The sequence below is a fragment of the Vanacampus margaritifer genome, chromosome 6 (assembly GCF_051991255.1).
Source record: "Vanacampus margaritifer isolate UIUO_Vmar chromosome 6, RoL_Vmar_1.0, whole genome shotgun sequence".
Lineage (NCBI taxonomy): Eukaryota > Metazoa > Chordata > Actinopteri > Syngnathiformes > Syngnathidae > Vanacampus > Vanacampus margaritifer.
In genome coordinates this window covers 15,828,296-15,847,594 of record NC_135437.1, presented here as the reverse complement: position 1 = coordinate 15,847,594, position 19,299 = coordinate 15,828,296, and the positions used below count along the sequence as shown (strand labels likewise).

The following is a 19,299-nucleotide window of genomic DNA, read 5'->3' as shown; positions in this document are numbered from 1 at the left end:
TTTTTGGTACAGTACAATACATACATTTTGTATTTATGGCGTCGTATTGAATGTGAATAAAATAATTATATTATAGAATTATTTTGTACTGCATTGGGTGTTTTTAGGGTACAATAATGTGCCAAACATTAATTCTGTACGAATTGTATTTCTGTACTTCAATGTAACGGACAGTCGGCTCTAGTTTCTAGTTTCCCCATGAGAATGCAATCCAAACTCAGTATTTGTCCATAAAGAGTTGAATGAAAATCCCAAAAGGCCTCTTTTGCTACTAAAACGCTGTGTTTGTTCAGTTGCTCTGCTTGCACTTATCAAATCCAGACGTCCTCTCGACCAAAACTCTCAGCAGAGATGACCACGTGCTACTGTTTGAGCTCCTTGCAGACATGCGTTGTGAGCAATTTGATCGGAAACAAATGATCATTATGAAAAATGTGCTTTTTTTACAGTGCTCCCCTGCAGACTTCGCGGTTCAGTTATTGACTATAAATTATATTCACTCTATCGCAGGGTTTTCATTTATGACCATAACTTCATCTATTGCAAGTTTATCTCGCTATTTTTTAGGTTTTCTTGCTATTTTTCTTCCTTTCTAAATTGAGCCAAGTCAAAAACAAGACAACCCAAAATCTGTTGCCCATCACAATCTGGAGTCTTACTGCTTCCTGCATATGTTCTTCTTCTCTTCTCACCTTCTTCTGTTAACACATCTTCAGTGTTACTAAAAACGCAAATAACTTCCCAAGTTGTGCAAGTTCAGAGGTGTGTTTTTTTCCCCCTGTTAAATTGTGTGTGTGTGTGTTTGTGAGTGTGTGTGTGCTGCAGTGTTCAAAGTGACCCGGGCTTCCTGTCATGTGGTTTTAAATGGTGTGGCGAGCCAGTGGGGGGGGATGTCCACGGGTTAAAGAAATACTTCCGAAGGCCCCCTTTTCTTATAGATATGGTTACACGCGCGCACACACACACTTACACACACTCGCTTTCTCTTGAACCAAGCTTGAAAGTTCTCCTAGAGACATTAAGTCTGCCTATGGATGAAAACGTAAGCAAAGTATACAGGATTTTATACACACACACATATATATATATATAAATATATATATATATATATATATATATATATATATATATATATATTAGGGGTGTGAATTGACTAGTACCTTTCTATTCATAGGTCACGATTCGATTCGATGACGATTAATCCCGATCAAATCTATAAATTGATTATTGTGATTTTTTTTTTAACTCAAATTTAGAAAACACTAATCAGTAAACTTGTACAAGTACACGGGGAGATTTGTATGAAAATGTATTTATTTATCTGAAAATTCAGACTTATAACAGAGCCACTGCATTTAACAAACAGGTTGCAGTCTGTTTCATGTTTGAACAGCACTGAAATCAAATATTAAGGCTTAATGTTCCATTAATATAACATTCTTCCATGCTTAATGTGTGAATCCTAACCTTAAGTAAAATTGATGTTTAAAAATCGATTCGGCCACATATCGAATCGATTCGAGAATTGCGCACTGTAATATTGCGATATATTGCCGATTCGATTTTTTCTAACATACTGTATATGTATGGCGTTGGCTACCAAAGTATCATTTTATGTTGCCATTAAAATCATGGACTTTTGTTCAGTTTCCCATGTAAATTAAATATTTTGCCATGTAAAACATCATTTTGTCATAAAATGGCAACATTTCATCAGAGGGATATCATGTGTTGCTATTAAAACACTGTATTGATCACTAAAATTATTGTATTTTGCCTCAAAGGGCTACTTCATGTTGCCATCAAAATGAACTAAAAATACATTTGCTGGCTTTAATTAGCTGCCAGCAAGCCACCCAAATACACTTAGCTACATATGTTGTGTTTTACAACAATAGGTAACAATATTTCTAACTTACTAGATGATGAAATAGCAAAGCTTGCAGTCTCTGCAGATGTTTACTTAGATTCCTGTGTCAATTATATTAAGCAATATTTCTCCATAGTTTCCCATAGAAGGTTATAGGTTATTTTTCACCTTTCACTTACTTTGTGTCCCAAAACTTTTGTCCAAACACATATGCATGCAGATGTAGCGCTGAGACATCATCAACAATGCTGGTGCTGTGTGTGTACATGTGTGTGCATGTTGTTAGCGAGCCCCGCTTGTTGGCTGACAGGCGTGCGTCTTTGTTAAGGCCGTCCCCGTAATGGCTTTCATATGTGGCCCATTTCCCTTCAGGACCCACAAAGGCGCTCGGGCCCCGACCGCAGCGCGCGGGCCCGAGCTAACGGGGCTAATTAATGACTGCAAAGCCACACTCCTCCTCTTCTCGCTCCTCCTTCTGTTCTTCATTTATAGCTCCTCTGCATGTGCTTTCCTTCGCTTCCATCTTTAGGTTGTTGTTTATGTATTGTTCTATTATTATGGTGAGCCCTCACTTCATATTTTGAACGTGATGTTATTTGAATCGCTATAGAAACCTATAAACATCCTTTTGGGGTTACTGTTTGCAGTGACTCACGATTAAAATCCTCCCACGTGCGGAATTTCTTGAAAGAAGGGGGGAAAAAGAGAGAGCATGATGCAATCGATTATCTAGCCAAAATTTATTTTATTTATGAGAGCAATTTAACGCCACAACACACGCGTGAGATGACTTAGTTGAGTTTTGTGTTTAAGGGCAAGTCATCAAACTTTGCCGCCATGTTCCACCCACATGCGATGACTAAAGCACTTATGTTGTACAATTGAACGTCGGCCATCTGTCTACTGTAGCGAATCTAAATAGCAATCGAACAAATTCTCTTTTTTTGTTTTTCTGGAGAGCTCAGTATTGTTCATTCTGTAATTTTACCGATTTGACATGTCATCATCATTGCTCTCTCTCTCTTTTTTTTTTTCTTTTTTATTATTATTATAATTATTTTAATATTTTTTTTTTAATTAATTTTTATTTTGTATGTGGGTGAGTATGTGCATGTGCATGTGCGTGTGTGCGTGCGTCTGTGTGAGTGTGTATCCATTAGTTCACCTAAAACCTATTGAAAAATCCCATACCGTTCACCTAAGCCGAACACTTCAGAACCCAGCCAGAACCGTGAGGAGACAAATTCTCTAGAAGTGGTCCGTTTCTGAAAAACACCTGGATCTCCACATGCAAGATACTGCATATCTACCAAATTGCATGTTGATGAGTGAAACTGGCTCCGGGGGCTGAATTTTCCAAAAATTCCAGTGCTACAAAGCTAAATTCAGACGGTTGAGCCAGAACGTCTTTCAAACTTTTGAGTCTTTTGAGTACAATGAACCTGTTTATCATGGGTGTACATTCTAGACCCACTTGTTGTTCATGAGTTTAGTGTATTGGCAACTGTGGCTCTCCTTTCCCACATGTGAGGGCATTACAATAAGCAAGTAGATTATTGGCTTGAAATACGAGTGACCAGCGTGGGGCCTATCTTTTGCTTCGAATTACAAGCAAAAATTTTAGTTACAAGCACTGCATGGTGTCAGTGACGTCAACTCAACCCACTTCAGAGGAAGTGACAGTTTGATAGGTGGTGAGCATTTCTTCAAAAAGGCGGCAGAAGGGGGCTAACTAACGTTTACTTTCAAACTAAACATAAAACAAGGAGGATAAAAAGTAAAAAAAATAAAAAACATGGCTGTGCCTATAAAAAAAAAATCCAGGTTAGTTTCGTACTAACAAACAACATGAATTTGTCAAGTGTCAGTCTATAAAAAGGTTCAGTATTTTGTGTGTGTGTGTTTGTAGGGAATGGAGTCCAGGCAGGCCAGCCCACAAATAATGAAAATCCGTGAATAATTGATGGCTATTGAAACAACAACAACAAAAAATAAATAATAATAATAAAATAAAAAAAATATATATAAATCTTGACTAAGCAGGGACAAACTGCCAACATGCATTTTCCACAAAAAAATGCTTTGACTCCCTAGAAAAAAAAATAGAAAAAAAAAGTGTTGAGTATATGGCGGCCCACTGTAAAAAAAAAAAAAATTGAATAAAAAAAATAGATGTGGAGTAAATTCAACAAAATAATCATAGATGGACTTGTGCCTACTATTACTCATAAGACAACCCAACCCAACTTTTTACACATACCTGCGAGGAAATGTCAAATTGGATTGGATTGATGATGTATTTTTTAGAAGTAACACCCCCCACACACCCCAAAGTTTCTGTCCGTTTTCCCTTCAGGTCAGCGGCAGTGACTCGCGCAGGAAGTTTGCAAACATTTGAAGAAGGTCTCGGTACCTAAACGTAGTCAACTGTATTGTTCAGTGCTTTTAAAACAAAGCTGACGAGAAAGCAGTCACGTGACACACTCAAAGATTCCAAGTTGCTTTATGTTACTTGGCCCGACTCGTCACCATGGTGACGTCGCCGTCCTGGTTGCCCCCGCGCACAAGACGACTATTAATAGTGTGTCAGCGTATGTACACGTGTGTGTAGTGAGGAAGGGGCCCTTGTGTTTTCTTAGGGGCCGAGCAGGGCCGGGACCCCCAGCACCTTGTGGGTAAAAGGAGATCTTTGTGTGTTTGTGCTCCCAGTCAGTCCCAGCGTTCCCAGAGGAGCACAATGAATGGAAGCTTTTTTTTTTCTCGCCCCAATGCTAACCCCCTCCTACGTAAAATGCTCCAAAATGTAATTTAACTACTACAAAAGTTCATTTTTGAGTCTGATTAACTCCCTTTTAGCTCTCCAGTATGACAACCAAATCTCATAATTAGGAGTGTCATTAATTGCATTAAGTTTGAGTTCACTTAAAGTTCCATTAAAGCCGCAAATTGTTTTTTAACATGCAATTAATGACCGCCACTTACTTGCAAAGCCTGTATTGGGGGAATTTAGTTGCAATGCAGCAGACACGTCCACGTCAAAATTTTGCAATAATAAAATTTCATAATAATGCATATATTTGTGGAGACTGGGGTCAAGTTGTATTTTACAATTTTAAAAATATGCATAATTTCACAAGTTACTTCATGTTAATGATTAGATAGCTCTTTATAAGAAAAGAAAAAATGCACTGAGCTGTCACCAATGTCTTACAAATGCAATTATGCCATCTAGTGGCAGAAAAATGACCTCAACACAAATCAATATCACACAATACATCTTTTTAATTTTAACTCAAATTTATGAATTATTATGAAATTATTGTAATATATTTTTTTCCACTTTTATTTTAAAAAGAGTATGAAACTAATTACGCAAAAAAATAATAATAATATAAAAAACATTATTTTAGTACTGGATATTCATTAGGATTTTTTTTCAAAACATTTTCAAGTGAGGGTGAGAACCTTATTGATTTGGGAATGATCATATTTTTCACATCTTACATACACGCACACACACAAGAATTCCCCGCAGGCTTCCCTTTCTTTTCATTGATTGGTGCACTTTACCTCACTTGGGGGCCACCGCTACACTCCCCCCCCCCCCTCAAGACACTTTCAAGGTGACATGAAAGGGCCCCTGTTGGCAAAAGACATTTTCTCATCCATTTTGTGTCGTACTTAACTTTGACTTGATCTTTATTCTCTCATTTGATTTATTTTTACCTACTTAGCAATTGTTTCTTTAGGCACAGTTGCACCATCTGATGACGTCCAATGCAAACACTCTGCCTTCATGTCACCAAATGATGTTCTGTTATCTTAAAGTCCGTATATCGTGCAAATGTACCTAATACAATGTCCTTAGTGTGTAAGTATATCCTCACACTTTTTAAATAATTAAAAGTATTTTTTTTGCTTTTTTTTCTCATGATGGTTCAATTTTTTGTGTATCCTGAAAAAAAAAAAGACTTATGCAATTATTTTGGGAAGGCGTTGATATTCAAAAAATACAAATAGATGTATTTTGATAACAACTATGCAAAAATAAAAGGACAACTGAACACATAATAATTACAATTTTGCAAGTGTACCTAATAAAATGTCTGGGAGGTATGTATAAAACTGTCACCGTCATCAATTTTCACCGTCATTGTCGTAGCAACAAATAAATATATTAAAGGAAATAACACAAGATGAGAAATAAGGAATATATATAAACAGATCAAACTTATATTAATATTACAAAATTGATATGTAACATATATTCTGTATACTATTTCTTTTTGGCTAATATTTATATTGGGTAAAAACTATGTGCAAGTTTTTATTTCATTTAGTTACTTTTCATTCATATTTTAATTTCTCTTCTTGTCTCTCTCTTTGTCTTTGTCCATGTACGCTGTTTTGTCTCTCGCCAACCTTTCAGGTCCAAGGTCACATGCCTCCCCTCATGATCCCCGTGTTCCCTCACGACCAGAGATCTTTGGCGGCCGCCGCAGCCGCCGCGCAGCAAGGCTTCCTCTTCCCACCGGGCATGTCGTACAAGCCAGGTATGGGCACGCACACACACACACATGGAACAATGTAGGGATGAATGTGGAGGAAATAAATGTTTTCTGGATAAACAATCTGCCTCTCTGACAAAGACAGCTCTTATCAGCAGCACCTCCCACGCTGTCTCTCACACACACACACACACACACACTAACACACACACACACAGACACACACTGGGAACCCGGTCCACGTTAATGAGGTGTGTCAGGTGAGGAATGTTCTGGAAACGAGCGGAGAGATTTACAAGGCGCTCAACAATACATTGGACACAGCCCAGCCTGGAATGTCATGTCTCTCTCTTTTTTTTTCTTTTTTTTTTTTTACTGCGTGCTGAAAGCTGCACAAAACATCAGCAGTGTGGAACATGTCACACGCGCACACACACACTTGCTTCCCAGGTAGGCGCTGACATGTTTCACACATTAAAACAAACTGAAATATTTTTTTTATTTTTTATTTTTTAAAACAACACTACAAAGTTTGCCTCGGAATACTTTAATAGTCCAGATATTTTATTGTAGTGTGCACAGATACAAGACATCCAGTGCCGGGTGTATCAAAACAGCCCCAGAATCAGTGAGACACATTTGACTTCAGAATGCCTTGACAGTCCTAAAGTTTCATTTCACAGATTCCAGACACCCTTTGCAGCAATACAGCACCAGAACAGAATCTACCACGATTAGCAGTAGCTACAATTTTTCTCTTATTTTACGCACATAATTGTTGGTATACTTCTAAGGAGGCTTCATTACAATCTGGGGCTGCTTTGCTACATCCTCCGTCCAGCGTCTGGAATCTGTGCAGGCTGCAATGACATCTAAAGACTATTGGCAAATTTTGCCGCAAAATATGCTCCTCGTTGTGAGAATGCAATAAAAAAAAACATTTAAACACCCCTATGTACGCTATCCAGGTACACACATGCTGCCATAGACTCAAAATCACCTGAAATAGAAGCAAAGACCCAATCAAACTCAAGACAAGGGTATACACACACTTATATATGTTATAACATCTTCATAATAATAACGTAAACTTACATATTACCTGAAAAACAACAGTTAAGTAAACGTATAAACCAACAAAGGTATACACACACATACACCTATGTACACATTTGCTTGATAACATACATATAACGGACTCAAAAATCACATAAAGCAATATTGCAATTGAATGTATGATTAAAAAAACAAAGGTATATACACAAACACACACACACACGCATGTGCACTACCTAAATACGCACAGGCTCATTAACACACATCACACCATACAATCACAAATCACGTGTGGATGCAAAAATGCAACCAAAGGACTGCACACAAGGGTATACACACACTTATATACTAGCACATGACAGCTTAATAAGAGATATTAATAAATATTTCATATTACCTACTAACCCTACCTATTACCGAGTAAGATTACAAGAGTAAATTAAAGGTATGTTGCAAACAAACAAAGGTATACACACACACAAACACACACACACATCTACACTATCTATGTACACACTGGTTTGATACACTTAATGACACAGACTCAAAAATCACCTAAAAAATCCTAATGGTCAAAGGTATGTTGCGAACAAACAAAGGTGTACACACACCTATCTACACTATCCAGGTACACATCAGCTTGATAACACACACAATAATAATGAAGATTCACGACTCATAAAAAAAGACATCATATACATGTCAACAAGCTGGTGTTTCACGCACACACACACACAAAGGTGCACACAAAGGTACACTCACACATTCTTTCAGTTATTCCTTGTGTTCCTCCAGGTGTTCCACCATTTGGAAAAATTTCCTCCTACATGAGCACACTTGTCCCAAGAGAGGCAAACATTATTATTAGACTTTTTTTTTTAAAGGGTAAGGGTTGGTTGTTAAAAAGCCATTATTGACTGTAACAAAGGCTCAGACATGGAAAACCTTTTAGAGTCCAACCTCGGGAGAATGGAGTGCAAGTGGAAAGTGTGCGGAGCTGAGTGGGATATGAATATAAACATGAAGCCACTGTTTGCTCTCTACAGGTGACAACTACCCCATGCAGTTCATTCCTTCCACAATGGCGGCAGCGTCCGGACTCAGTCCACTTCAGCTACAGGTGACAAACCACAAGGTCACACACAGACAGTGCTTAACTCATGTGCCAGTCCACCAGAGAGAGAGATCATCAAGTGTCACTTTAATGCCAACTCTTTCTAATTAAGAGAGCTATCGACATTTCAACCTGAGCATAAAGATAAAATAGTCATCACAAACATGAATAAAATGTTCTGAGAATTGTGAATTGCTGGTATTAATGATACTTATGATAAGACTTAAAGCCAACAGTAATACAAATTAAAGTCGCTAACTGGCAGATTTAGAGGCCAGGATACTAATTAGGATCTAAGCTCCCCAAAAGTTGATTTATCTGCAGGATTTGTAATGACATAGCATTTAAAAAAGCAAAAGATGACTTACTTGCTAGAATAGTAATAAGAATTACAGCCCTCAAAAGTATATCTACAGACATAAAAAAAATAAGAAATTAAAAAGTCTAAAATAAGAATTACTGGTGAATCACTTAAAAGGGGACTAAATTGCTGGATTAATAATAATACAAATGAAAGCTCTTGAGACTGTAAATTACTTACCAAGATGATAAGGTGAATTAAAACCCCTCAAATAGACAACTTATTTTCCAGAACAGTAATACCCCCAAATAGGGGACTTGGCAGAATACTAATTAGGACTAAAGTACCCAAATGTGACTTATTTTCCGGAAAACAATGAATTAAAGCTCCCCAAAAGTTAATTAGTTGCCAGAATAATAATATGAGTTACATTTCCGCAAAAGATACATTGCCAGAATAGTAATAAGAAGTAAAGCACTCACCCAAAATGAAATTTATTTGCAAGAATAGTAACAGGAATTAAAGCATCTAAAAATTGATTCAGCTGACAGAAAAATAGAGACTTACAATTTTGCGCCACTAAAATTGCTATTTAACGTTATGAATTTTTGATGAATACATTGCTGTTTATGAGGATGCTAATCAGAGATGGTCATGCATTTTTTTGCTCCACTACGCATGGCAGCGGAAAAAAATTGGTCAGCTGCCTTGACATAGGCATCACATAAAAGCTGCTTTGAATAAGTGGCATTCTCTGTTCTTTACATCCTCATCGAAAGAAAACGTATACAAAGCAAACAAAAGCGGCCTCTCCGAAAATTAAAACATTCCCGGAGCAGAACAAGCATCTAAAGACGAAACGTTTAAGATGCTGTTTCCATGTTCAGATGAAGAAACATTGGTCCAATAAACAAAACTCCTACTAGGCACGAGTGCAACCCTGAGTTCAAGTGGTGCAAAAAAAAAGAAAAGAAAAAAGAAGCTGTTATTGGACTCGTGACCCATTGCTTGACACAATAACTATTCAACGTCTACCTGCTGCATGAAACCACACAGCCGAGAGCCAGGTCAAGGCCAACCGGCTTCATGTCGAGGGAAGAAAATTGGGGAATTGTTTTCCGTGTCATGGCTGACTCCATTGTTTGTGTTGTCATCTGAGGTTTTTGTTGCCAAACGGTCGATAAAGGAGGATGGGGCAAGACGAGAATAATGAGAATAATAAATCACCGTCATCAAAAATCTACAGATCTAACGCCACGCCCCAACAAGTGGCTTAGTTGAACGCATAATGGTTAATTAACGCTCCTAAAAATGTGATTTAATACAAGAATATGTAATGATAAGAATTAAAGCCCTAAAAAAGTTTATTAGCCCAGAAACAAAAAAAAAACAATCATAATAGTTAGGATAATGATGATGGTGATGATGATGATGAAATAGTAGGCATTAAAGTCCCCCCAGAGGCAAATTGCCAGAACAACAGCAATAATTAGTATTACGATGCACACCAAATATGGCCCAAAAAGGGGATTTAGTTGCAGCAATAAGAATAAGAGCCCCTCTAAAAAGCAAATTAGTTTCTAGAATAATAAGACATAAAGTCTGGAAAAAGTTGACTTAGTTGCTGGAATAATCATAAGCAATAAAGCCCCTAAGAAGGTGTTTTAATTGCAGTAACTTAAGTCCTCCTAAAGGTGACTTAGTTGCCGTAATAACAATAATAGTCAGAAGTAATAAAAAATAATTTAAAATTTTCCCCAGAGAGAATAATTACTGTAAGATTTACAAAAGGCCAGTTATTTGCCAAAATACGAGCCAACGTAATTGCCGGAATAATGCCGGAATAATGATAATGATAAGAATTAAAGCCTCCCTCCTCCCTCCTATGAAAAGGTGATATAGGTGCTTGTGGTGTTTCAAAACATATTTTTTTGTGCGTGCGCCAGCAAGCTCAGGGAGACACAAGCAACACGCGAGCAGCCACCCCTTTTATCATCCGCCCATCAGACAAAAGCCTCTCGTTGCGATGAATCACGGCAGAAAGAATTCCGTCCCTCCCGAAAGCGGAACACCTGGACGAGCAATTCATCACGAACTTTACTGCCTCTTGACACCTGTGTCGGGAAAATAGCACTTAGCGCTAATGGTTATCGTAGCATATATTTGCAAAGAACAGAACATGTTTGGCATTCCGCTGCGAAGAAAAACAAGCACTTTGTTCATTATTGTTGCTTGACGTCGTCCTCGTGTATCAGGGCTCTCGTTACCTGCTATTGACACAGCACAGTAAAAGCGTCAGCAGAGCGAAGACGTGAAGAAGGAAACCTGAATGAGAATGGAAGTGTTTCATCATAGGAGCGGAGGGAGTTTGTTTACGAGGGAGCAATTATGCCAGGAATGTTTGCGAGGTGGCAAGGCGGGCAGCACATGTTTGGACATTGTTGTCAAAATAATAACCCTGCCAGAGGCAATTATGAGGATTGTTCTAAGGACTTTTTGATTGCCGTGCAAATAAATTTTGCAGAGAGTGTCACGCATTTATTAGGGGAGAGGCGTTTATTGTGGCAAAGGCCTGCATTTGTACATATACAGTTTTTAATACATACAGTATATAGAATGGTAGAGCCATTAGCCAATTTATAAAATTTTATTTAGCTAATGGCTATGTTCTGGCTCATTTGCATAAGATGAACAGGACTCTATCGAGCATATGTGTTCTTCTGCATGTTAGCCAACCATCTACTTTCCAGCTTGTGATTAATAGAGTACAATGTTAGCATGAGACGACAAGACACTAACATGATCCATGAGCATATTTGAATGTGTGATCATCTGTTAGCAAACCGGCTACTTTCTGGCTAATGGAGCCTAGTGTACAACGTTAGCATTAAGATAAACAAGTCTGTATTATTAGAGGGTTCCCTGGTTAGCGATGTCAAGGAATATGCAGAAGCAGCTCTGCGGTGGTCTTGATTGACAGGAGCGGGGCCCCGCCACCATACCGCGTTCGGGTCCCGCTCACGCCACATTCTTACGGGGATTTTGACTGCCCGCCGAGGCCTTCCAAAGAAAACAAGTGACGTGACATCACATGCTTTGTTTCAGGCAACGGCGAGGCCCCCTTTTCTGTTTGTGTTTAATATTGGAAAAAGAGGACCCAACCGCGAACTGTGCAGTTTTGACTACAGGGAAATCGGATCTGCCAATAACGGAGGGAAAGAGTGGGGGTCTTTTTGACTGAGAGGGGATTAGAGGATAAAGATGGGATGGAACAGATGCTAGTGCAAGACGAATGAAAGCACCCAGATGGAGTCCATCAAAAAAACGTTATTAGCTAAACATAGCACAACTAGCACAGCATCTTCGTTCACCACTCCTTGCTGTCAATTTTAAATTAATGCGTCACACAATATTTTGTGCTTCAAAAGCTGCCTGGCACTGGCCGAGACACTTAAGCCTATTGAGTGATGATGCTAACTTTTGCACAGAAGCTAACATAGCATATTCACTTAGCTTCTCGTCAAATGTACACAAACAGTTGTGACTCGAATGCACTAGAAGATCCAAGACAATATCAAAATAGCATGTCAATACCAAGAGTCCTATCACAGGCTAGCATGTGAAGCTAATGTAGCAGCTTTACTAACCGCTCCTTCTTGTCACAAACAGATTTGTGCCACAAATTCTGCATCAAGTCTATTATTTACAAAAAGCTGCTCGATACCGGCTGAAAGTTTGATCAAGCCAACGGGAATGTTGATAAAACAAGAAGTAGCAACCTAGCAAAATAAATTGCTATTAAGTGGCATGTGCATGTTTTTATACATGGCTGATCTTGCGTGATTTTGCACCACCATGCCATGATCCAAGACCCATTCAAATGTAAGGTCAGTTAGGTAAGATGAGCTAAGCTAATGTAGCAAACTAGCAAAACACAATTGGTAACAGCACTTGTTTTTGGTATCACAATGCTTTTGTCCCAATATTATATGAAGTATGTACGATTTTGCACCACAAGATCCACTCAGTTAACAATAAGTCAAGCACAGTTCTGAGCGGAGTTCCTCAGGGAAATGTCAGCGGTCCAGGCACATTCTATAAAAGGTTGAACAATACTGTACCACATTTTTCCCCACTTTTTTTCTTCCGGTTAGTTGTCTGAATAATACTTGGATGGTCCAGACTTTGGTTTGCTGGTCTGTGGTTCTTGCTAAGTACGTCGGTCGGAAAAAAATGTTTGTTTTCCCCCTCCACCACTGCAGGATCATCCCTTGCTAGTCTTTTTTTTTCTCCACAGCATTATACTGTTGTTTTTTCACTACTTCTGGCCATCATGAAAAAAATACAAATAAAAAAACTGCCACTGCTTTCCCTTGCGTAAATACCCTCAAAAGGTTTCAGGCGTGTTCATATACATATTTGTATGAGTACTTGGAGTAACATCCTTTTTTGGGTAGTCCCACAAAAAACACAGATGCCATGCCCACAGATGTCATGGAAACAGGAAGTCTGCCATTTTGTTTTTAAGCAGCCATTTTAGGGTCATTCTAGCCATTTCCATGGGTCTCTTAAAGATGAACTTGACCAAGACTTTTTTTTTTTCTCCAGTTGCTACTAAAGTATCAACAGCAAGCAACAGGTATACTAGACCCACATCACACGGATCCCAGAAACTCAACTCTACAAGGTCAACTTGATCATCACTGCTTGCAATTAGGACCCAAATCACTGTTTATTATTTTAAACGAATGAATAGCCTTTTTACCGGCCTCACTACCTCTTGAAAAGTTTTTTTTTTTTTGGGGGGGGGGGGGGGGTTGGCTTACATCAAACAACAGTTTCACTGATCATTACACTTGCCCAATCGGAAATTTCAATCGGAAGTTGCTATCCTAGACAAATAAATGGGAGACAATAAAATTCTGAAGGTTTATTTGTGTATTTATGTGTTTGACGATCATTTTAAGTATTCACCATGAAAAAGAAAACTCAAATAAATTTGCCCCTGACAACAGTTGGATGCAAAATTGAGTGGACATGTCGATCATATCATGGCGCAGGAAAAAAGTTTCAAGAACCCATTTCCGAATATGAACATGAAGTCGGCCATTTTAGTTTGAAGCAGCCATTTTGGTGTGGCCGGAGCATAGCATCAAAGTTTGATGATCATGTCGAGAATTCGGCATGTAAAAGACTTGGAGTGGTTTCCACTTGCAGCCGCCGTGGCAACCAAAGCTTATTTTGCGCAAGCGCCACAACGTGGGTGATCTAAAGATATAGTCCAGCAACGACTTGGTGTTTGGATGCGAATTAAAGCGAAACAATCGCCTTAAATTGTTAGCGGGACACTCTTGTTGAGTGAGTTGTTGACGTGTGTGTGTGTGTGTGTGTGTGTGTGTGCGTGTGTGTGTGTGGCAGGACGAAAGAGGAAAAAGCCACCGACCGACGCTAACTGCCTGTCGGTTTTTCTTGACGTTTTTTTCTCGCAGCAGCTGTACGCCGCCCAGCTGGCGAGTATGCAGATCTCGCCGGGGGCCAAGATGGCGCCCGTCCCGCCGGGGGCGCCCAACGCATCCGGCCCGCTGTCGCCCTCCGCCCTCAAGAACGAGAAGCGAGCGTCCAGTCCCCTTGTGCAGGTCAAGGTGAGTGCGAAAATCCGCTTCATTCTCTTTTTCAATTATGATCAAACGTGATCGCACAAACACACACACTGACAAAGTGACACTGGCGCTGGCTGCTGTTTGGCTGCAGGCCAGACCTCTTCACTGTGGAGAGCGCACGCCTCGTCTTTATTTGACGACCGGGTGCTATGATGGAAGCCACATGTGCGTGTTTGTGTGTGTGTGCGTGTGTGTATGTGCCTGTGTGTGTGCGTGGGTTAGCAGCTGCGAGTCACAATGGGCGCACGTCAGCGCTCACCGCACTCAAACGCTAACGCAGCGCCTTCTGAACTCCACGCCAGACACTAAGCACGCGCACAACCACACGCGCGCACACACACACGTGCGCACACACAGTCAGTCCACTGGCATGCCACCGCAGTCTAAGATACACACACACAAATGCTTTATGCAGATCGATGGATTTAAGAAAATATATATATATTTATTAACATGGGCTATATACACATAAACTGTACAGTATCAATGAAAATAATATTCCGCATAATAATACACTATTATAAAAATACTTTTATACGAACATGGTAATGGCCTCCCCTTAATAAACACCGTACCCATAATATAATCAAATAGTAATTAGGTCAGTAAAAAGTAAAATAAGTAGGAATAATAAATATTATTATATAAAAATATATAATTGTTTGCATTTCACATAAAATATTGATAATAATACAGTTTTATAAAGATGTATTACACACATTCAAAAGCTTTATAATAATTCTAGTTTTAAAAAATACAGTACTCTGAAGTACTTTCTACCCCCTGCCAATAAAAGCCTTACTCTTAATATGCAAATATGGCTTATAAATAAAATAAAATCCATGTATATTATTTTTAGAGCTGTCAAACGATTACATTTTTTAATCAGATTAATCACATCTTAGAATTTTGATTAATCACGATTAATCGCTTAATAAAAAAAAGCCTTTTTTATCTACATTTTTTTCCAGCAAAATTTGAAGACCACCGGTTATGTGTTAATTCTCATTTAATGTTATGAGGATCCTCTTCACACATTCATCCTCTTCTTTTTCTAATCAGTTAATTAGTTGCATAATTTAAAATGGGGGGAAAATGACCTTGACATTTTGACATAAACAAATATTCTAAATGTGATACGCAAACATTCATTAAATGCTTTATGAAATTATGTTTATTGCTCAAACACAACGTGTGCTAACTTAAACGTAGCCATCCGCTGTCACGCTAAAGGCTAATCTATGGTCAAAATTAATAGTGCGATTAATCTGCGTTAATTCATGATTAATGCGATATTTTTTTGTGATTAATTAATCAATTAACGCTTTAACTTTGACAGCACTATTTTACAAAATACAAACCTACTTTTAAGTGCAATACATGAATTATATATTTTTTAAATTACAATTGTAAATACAAATAAAAATAAATATATATTTTTATTTTAAGTGCACTGCATATATAATATTAACAAAGCAAATGGTAAAGCCCCGCTCTATAAACGCCTTGCCCGTAACATACAACCTATGTACTTAAAGGCTTTTCACAGAGTAACCAAAATAATAATTCTCAGCAAATTTTGTACAAATACAATGTTCAAAGTGTGATTTAAAAATTGACAACACATCAAACAATGACAACAAAATGAATATGCTTCTTGTATACTGCTTACACATCATTTTGAACGCCGACTGAAATAACATAATTGCGTCATGTCATTTTGCGCTCAGATGGAGGAAGGCTCCACGCAGCCGCTTAACCTCTCAGCCCGGCCCAAGATGTCGCCGACGTCGCCGACGGCACAAACGATGTTCTCCAGCAACAAGAGCAGCCCTACCCGCGCCGCCAAGGCCCGCATCCCCAGCCCGGGCTCCGCCATGGGCCGCAACGCCTCCCTGGGTAAGGTGTACTCATCCAATTTGGAGAAATCCAGCCCTCAAACTAGTTTCACTTAGCAGCATGAAATTTGGTAGACATGTCGATCATGAGTAGACCCATGAAAAAGTCTCAAGAATTCATAGCCGGAAAGACACAGGAAGTGTGTTATTTTGGTTTGAAGCAACCATTTTTTGGCAAATGGCAAATAAAACTCACCCAAGGGATTTTGTATAATTGCTACCAAATTTGAACCGCACAAGACAAATTGGCAACACCAAAATGCAAAACATTTTAGGTTTCCGTCTTTGTGTGTGGGCAGAGAATGGCGGCCAAGTTTGATGAGTCACCATTGGTCACTATTCCTGTCGAAAATTTTATGGAAAATTCAGCCCCCAAATTAAGCTTTGGGGGCTTACTTTCACTTAGTAACATGAGAAGATCCACCAAACAGTCTTAACAATCCATACATGTAAAAGACACAGGAAGTCTGGCATTTTGGTTTAAAGATCATTTTTAGCGTAATTTTGAACATTGTCTAAAATTTGGGGAAAATTCAGCCCCTGAAGGTACTTTCACTAAGCAAAATGAAATTTGGTAGCCAAACCCATCATGGTCAGAACCACCCCCAAAAAAAATCACATAGGGAGACTCTTAACATTTAATGCAGGGGTGTCAAACTCATATTAGCTCAGGGGTCGCATGGAGGAAAATATATTACCAAGTGGGCCGCTTTGGTAAAATAAGGGTATATAACTTAAAAACAAATGCCCTCAATTATATGCAGATTTTCGCAAAATTGGGTTTCTTTGAGCCACCGTAGTGTGCGTGCTCCTGCGTGCTTCTAATGCTATTCTTTGACCACTAGATAGCGCTATAGACTACACACTGGGTCTTTAAAGTGACCAATTTAAGGTAATTTGGGGTATTTTCAAAAGGTCCTTTTAAGACAAACTTTTCCCAGAAATTTTGTTGGATCGCTCCCAAGTTTGAAATACAGTTGTCACTTTGTTCATTGCTAAGAGGGAGCATGTTATTCTTATTCTGGCCTCCCTGTTGTGCCCCAAAGAGATTCACAGGCGCCCCCTTGCTGGCAGAAATGTGTCTGCAATAACTGCTTCTCCGCAGCTAGCAATTGCCAACATAAACGAACCTTAGCTGCGTTTTACTGCGTTGTAGGCATGCCACAGTCAAAACAACAGCCCACTGCCACCCCCACCAGCCAGGGTGGCACGTGCCCGGTAGACTGCAGACACCTCGGGTGTGTTTTATTGGAGGCCAGAACCCTGTATTTAGCCTCCATGAAAAGGCTGCCAGCGGAAACAGTGAAATCCAGCACACATTTATTTGCCTTTTTTTTTTTTTTTTAAGAGCGTCCTCACATTATTGTCTGCCAGTGCCCAGACCTTTTTATGAGCCTACCTACCTATCTGCTATCTGTTATTAAGGCTAATCTAAAGCCTCTCATTACACACACATCCCCCCTTCTCATGAAAACAATTTCACCAGAACGTGCTATTTTCTGCCCCGTTTTAACGGCCACCCAAGCATTTAGTGCTTCCTCACTCGTCTGCTAATTAAAACGGCAGAGGCGACGGAAACTTTGCCGTCCTTTTATTTACCCGCTTCCTTGTTCTTTACATGTACATCTGCTTCATGAGCGGGAATCACGTAAACAAGGAGGCCGGAAAACACAACTCCAACGTCGTGTGACTGTGACAAAGATGTTGTTACAAGACACAATTTAGCACAATAAACACACCAAAGGTATTTCTCAAGTGCTTCCCGTAGGGCTCCGCATTCCAAAATCTCAAACTATCTTAATTGAGAATTATTTTTCAATATTTTATGTTTTATGCTATGTCTTGTGCAGTTTATTACAGTATAAAAATATATACAGTGGTACCTTGAGGTACAAGTGAACCGACTTACTTTTTGCAAACTCACTTCACAATAGGCAGCACTTTGGAAGATAGTAATTCTTCAAAAAAGAGGCTCAAGCTGTTCAACTCAACTCCCAGCTGCAAGTTTGCTGTCAAACAAAATACAAACTAAGAGAATTAAAGAGAATTGTGTAGTGAATAATAACCTCATAGCTTTACCTAGAAATCCATTTAGCTTAATGCTAACAAACAATGCAAATAACGATAGATGGGCTAAGAAATAGAATGTGGTGGTGTTAAAAAGCATCACATATTTGAACATTAACAAAAAAAAATCAACACATGTAGAAAGACAATAAAATACTCAAATGCATATATTCTTTATCCTCTGCGAAAAACAACTATTACTGCAGCTTACTGAGTCACTTACAATATTTGTGAAACGCTTCTTTCTTTGTGTATACATAGCTGCATTTTACTGCCCCCTGGTGGTAAGTCACTCACATAAGAAGGAGCTCTAATGAATTCATCAAAATGCAGTGTTTTATTCTTTACATGATATTTAATTATATTATTATTTTGTTTTACAATATAATAATAATAAGTTACAATATTAAAAAGTGCTATTTTCTTATTCAAAATATTACAAACATTTTGGGGGGAAATTTATCAGAATACATTTGAAAGTTTTAAAAGTGCATTTGAAAATCTCAAACTTTTTAAATTGATGTTATTGTAGTGGTTGTGTTCCTAACACATTACAATTTTTAAGAGTCATCTTGAAGTATTTTCATAATATTTATAAGATTTCTATTTTCCTAATATTTCTTCTTACATGTTTTTTGTCTTATAATTATTATTTTCCCCTTAGGTTAAATGACCATTTGAGGGCTTTTCCTCAATGGATACTTTTTTCAGGTGCTTTCATCCTGATAGTGGTCGTGGGCCTAGTAAAATGGTTCAACAGCGCCCCCTCAGAATAAAAAAAAAACAAATTAGCTCAAGAAGCAACAAGCCAGTTTCACTGAGCAA

General features: G+C 38.6%; 1 protein-coding gene across 2 annotated transcripts in view; it reads left to right on the top strand.

The window, feature by feature from the left end:
* LOC144053964 (transcription factor SOX-6-like) overlaps nt 1-19,299 on the top strand; it is a 92,479-nt gene that overhangs the window by 57,853 nt on the left and 15,327 nt on the right. Inside the window, exons 8-11 of one of the 2 annotated variants that reach the window (XM_077568930.1) lie at nt 6,300-6,423; nt 8,481-8,554; nt 14,342-14,491; nt 16,240-16,408. In XM_077568930.1, coding sequence (XP_077425056.1) covers nt 6,300-6,423; nt 8,481-8,554; nt 14,342-14,491; nt 16,240-16,408 — 517 coding nt within the window. Of the gene's footprint in view, nt 1-6,299; nt 6,424-8,480; nt 8,555-14,338; nt 14,492-16,239; nt 16,409-19,299 lie in introns of both variants that reach the window. The other variant, XM_077568929.1, reaches the window with a different exon arrangement.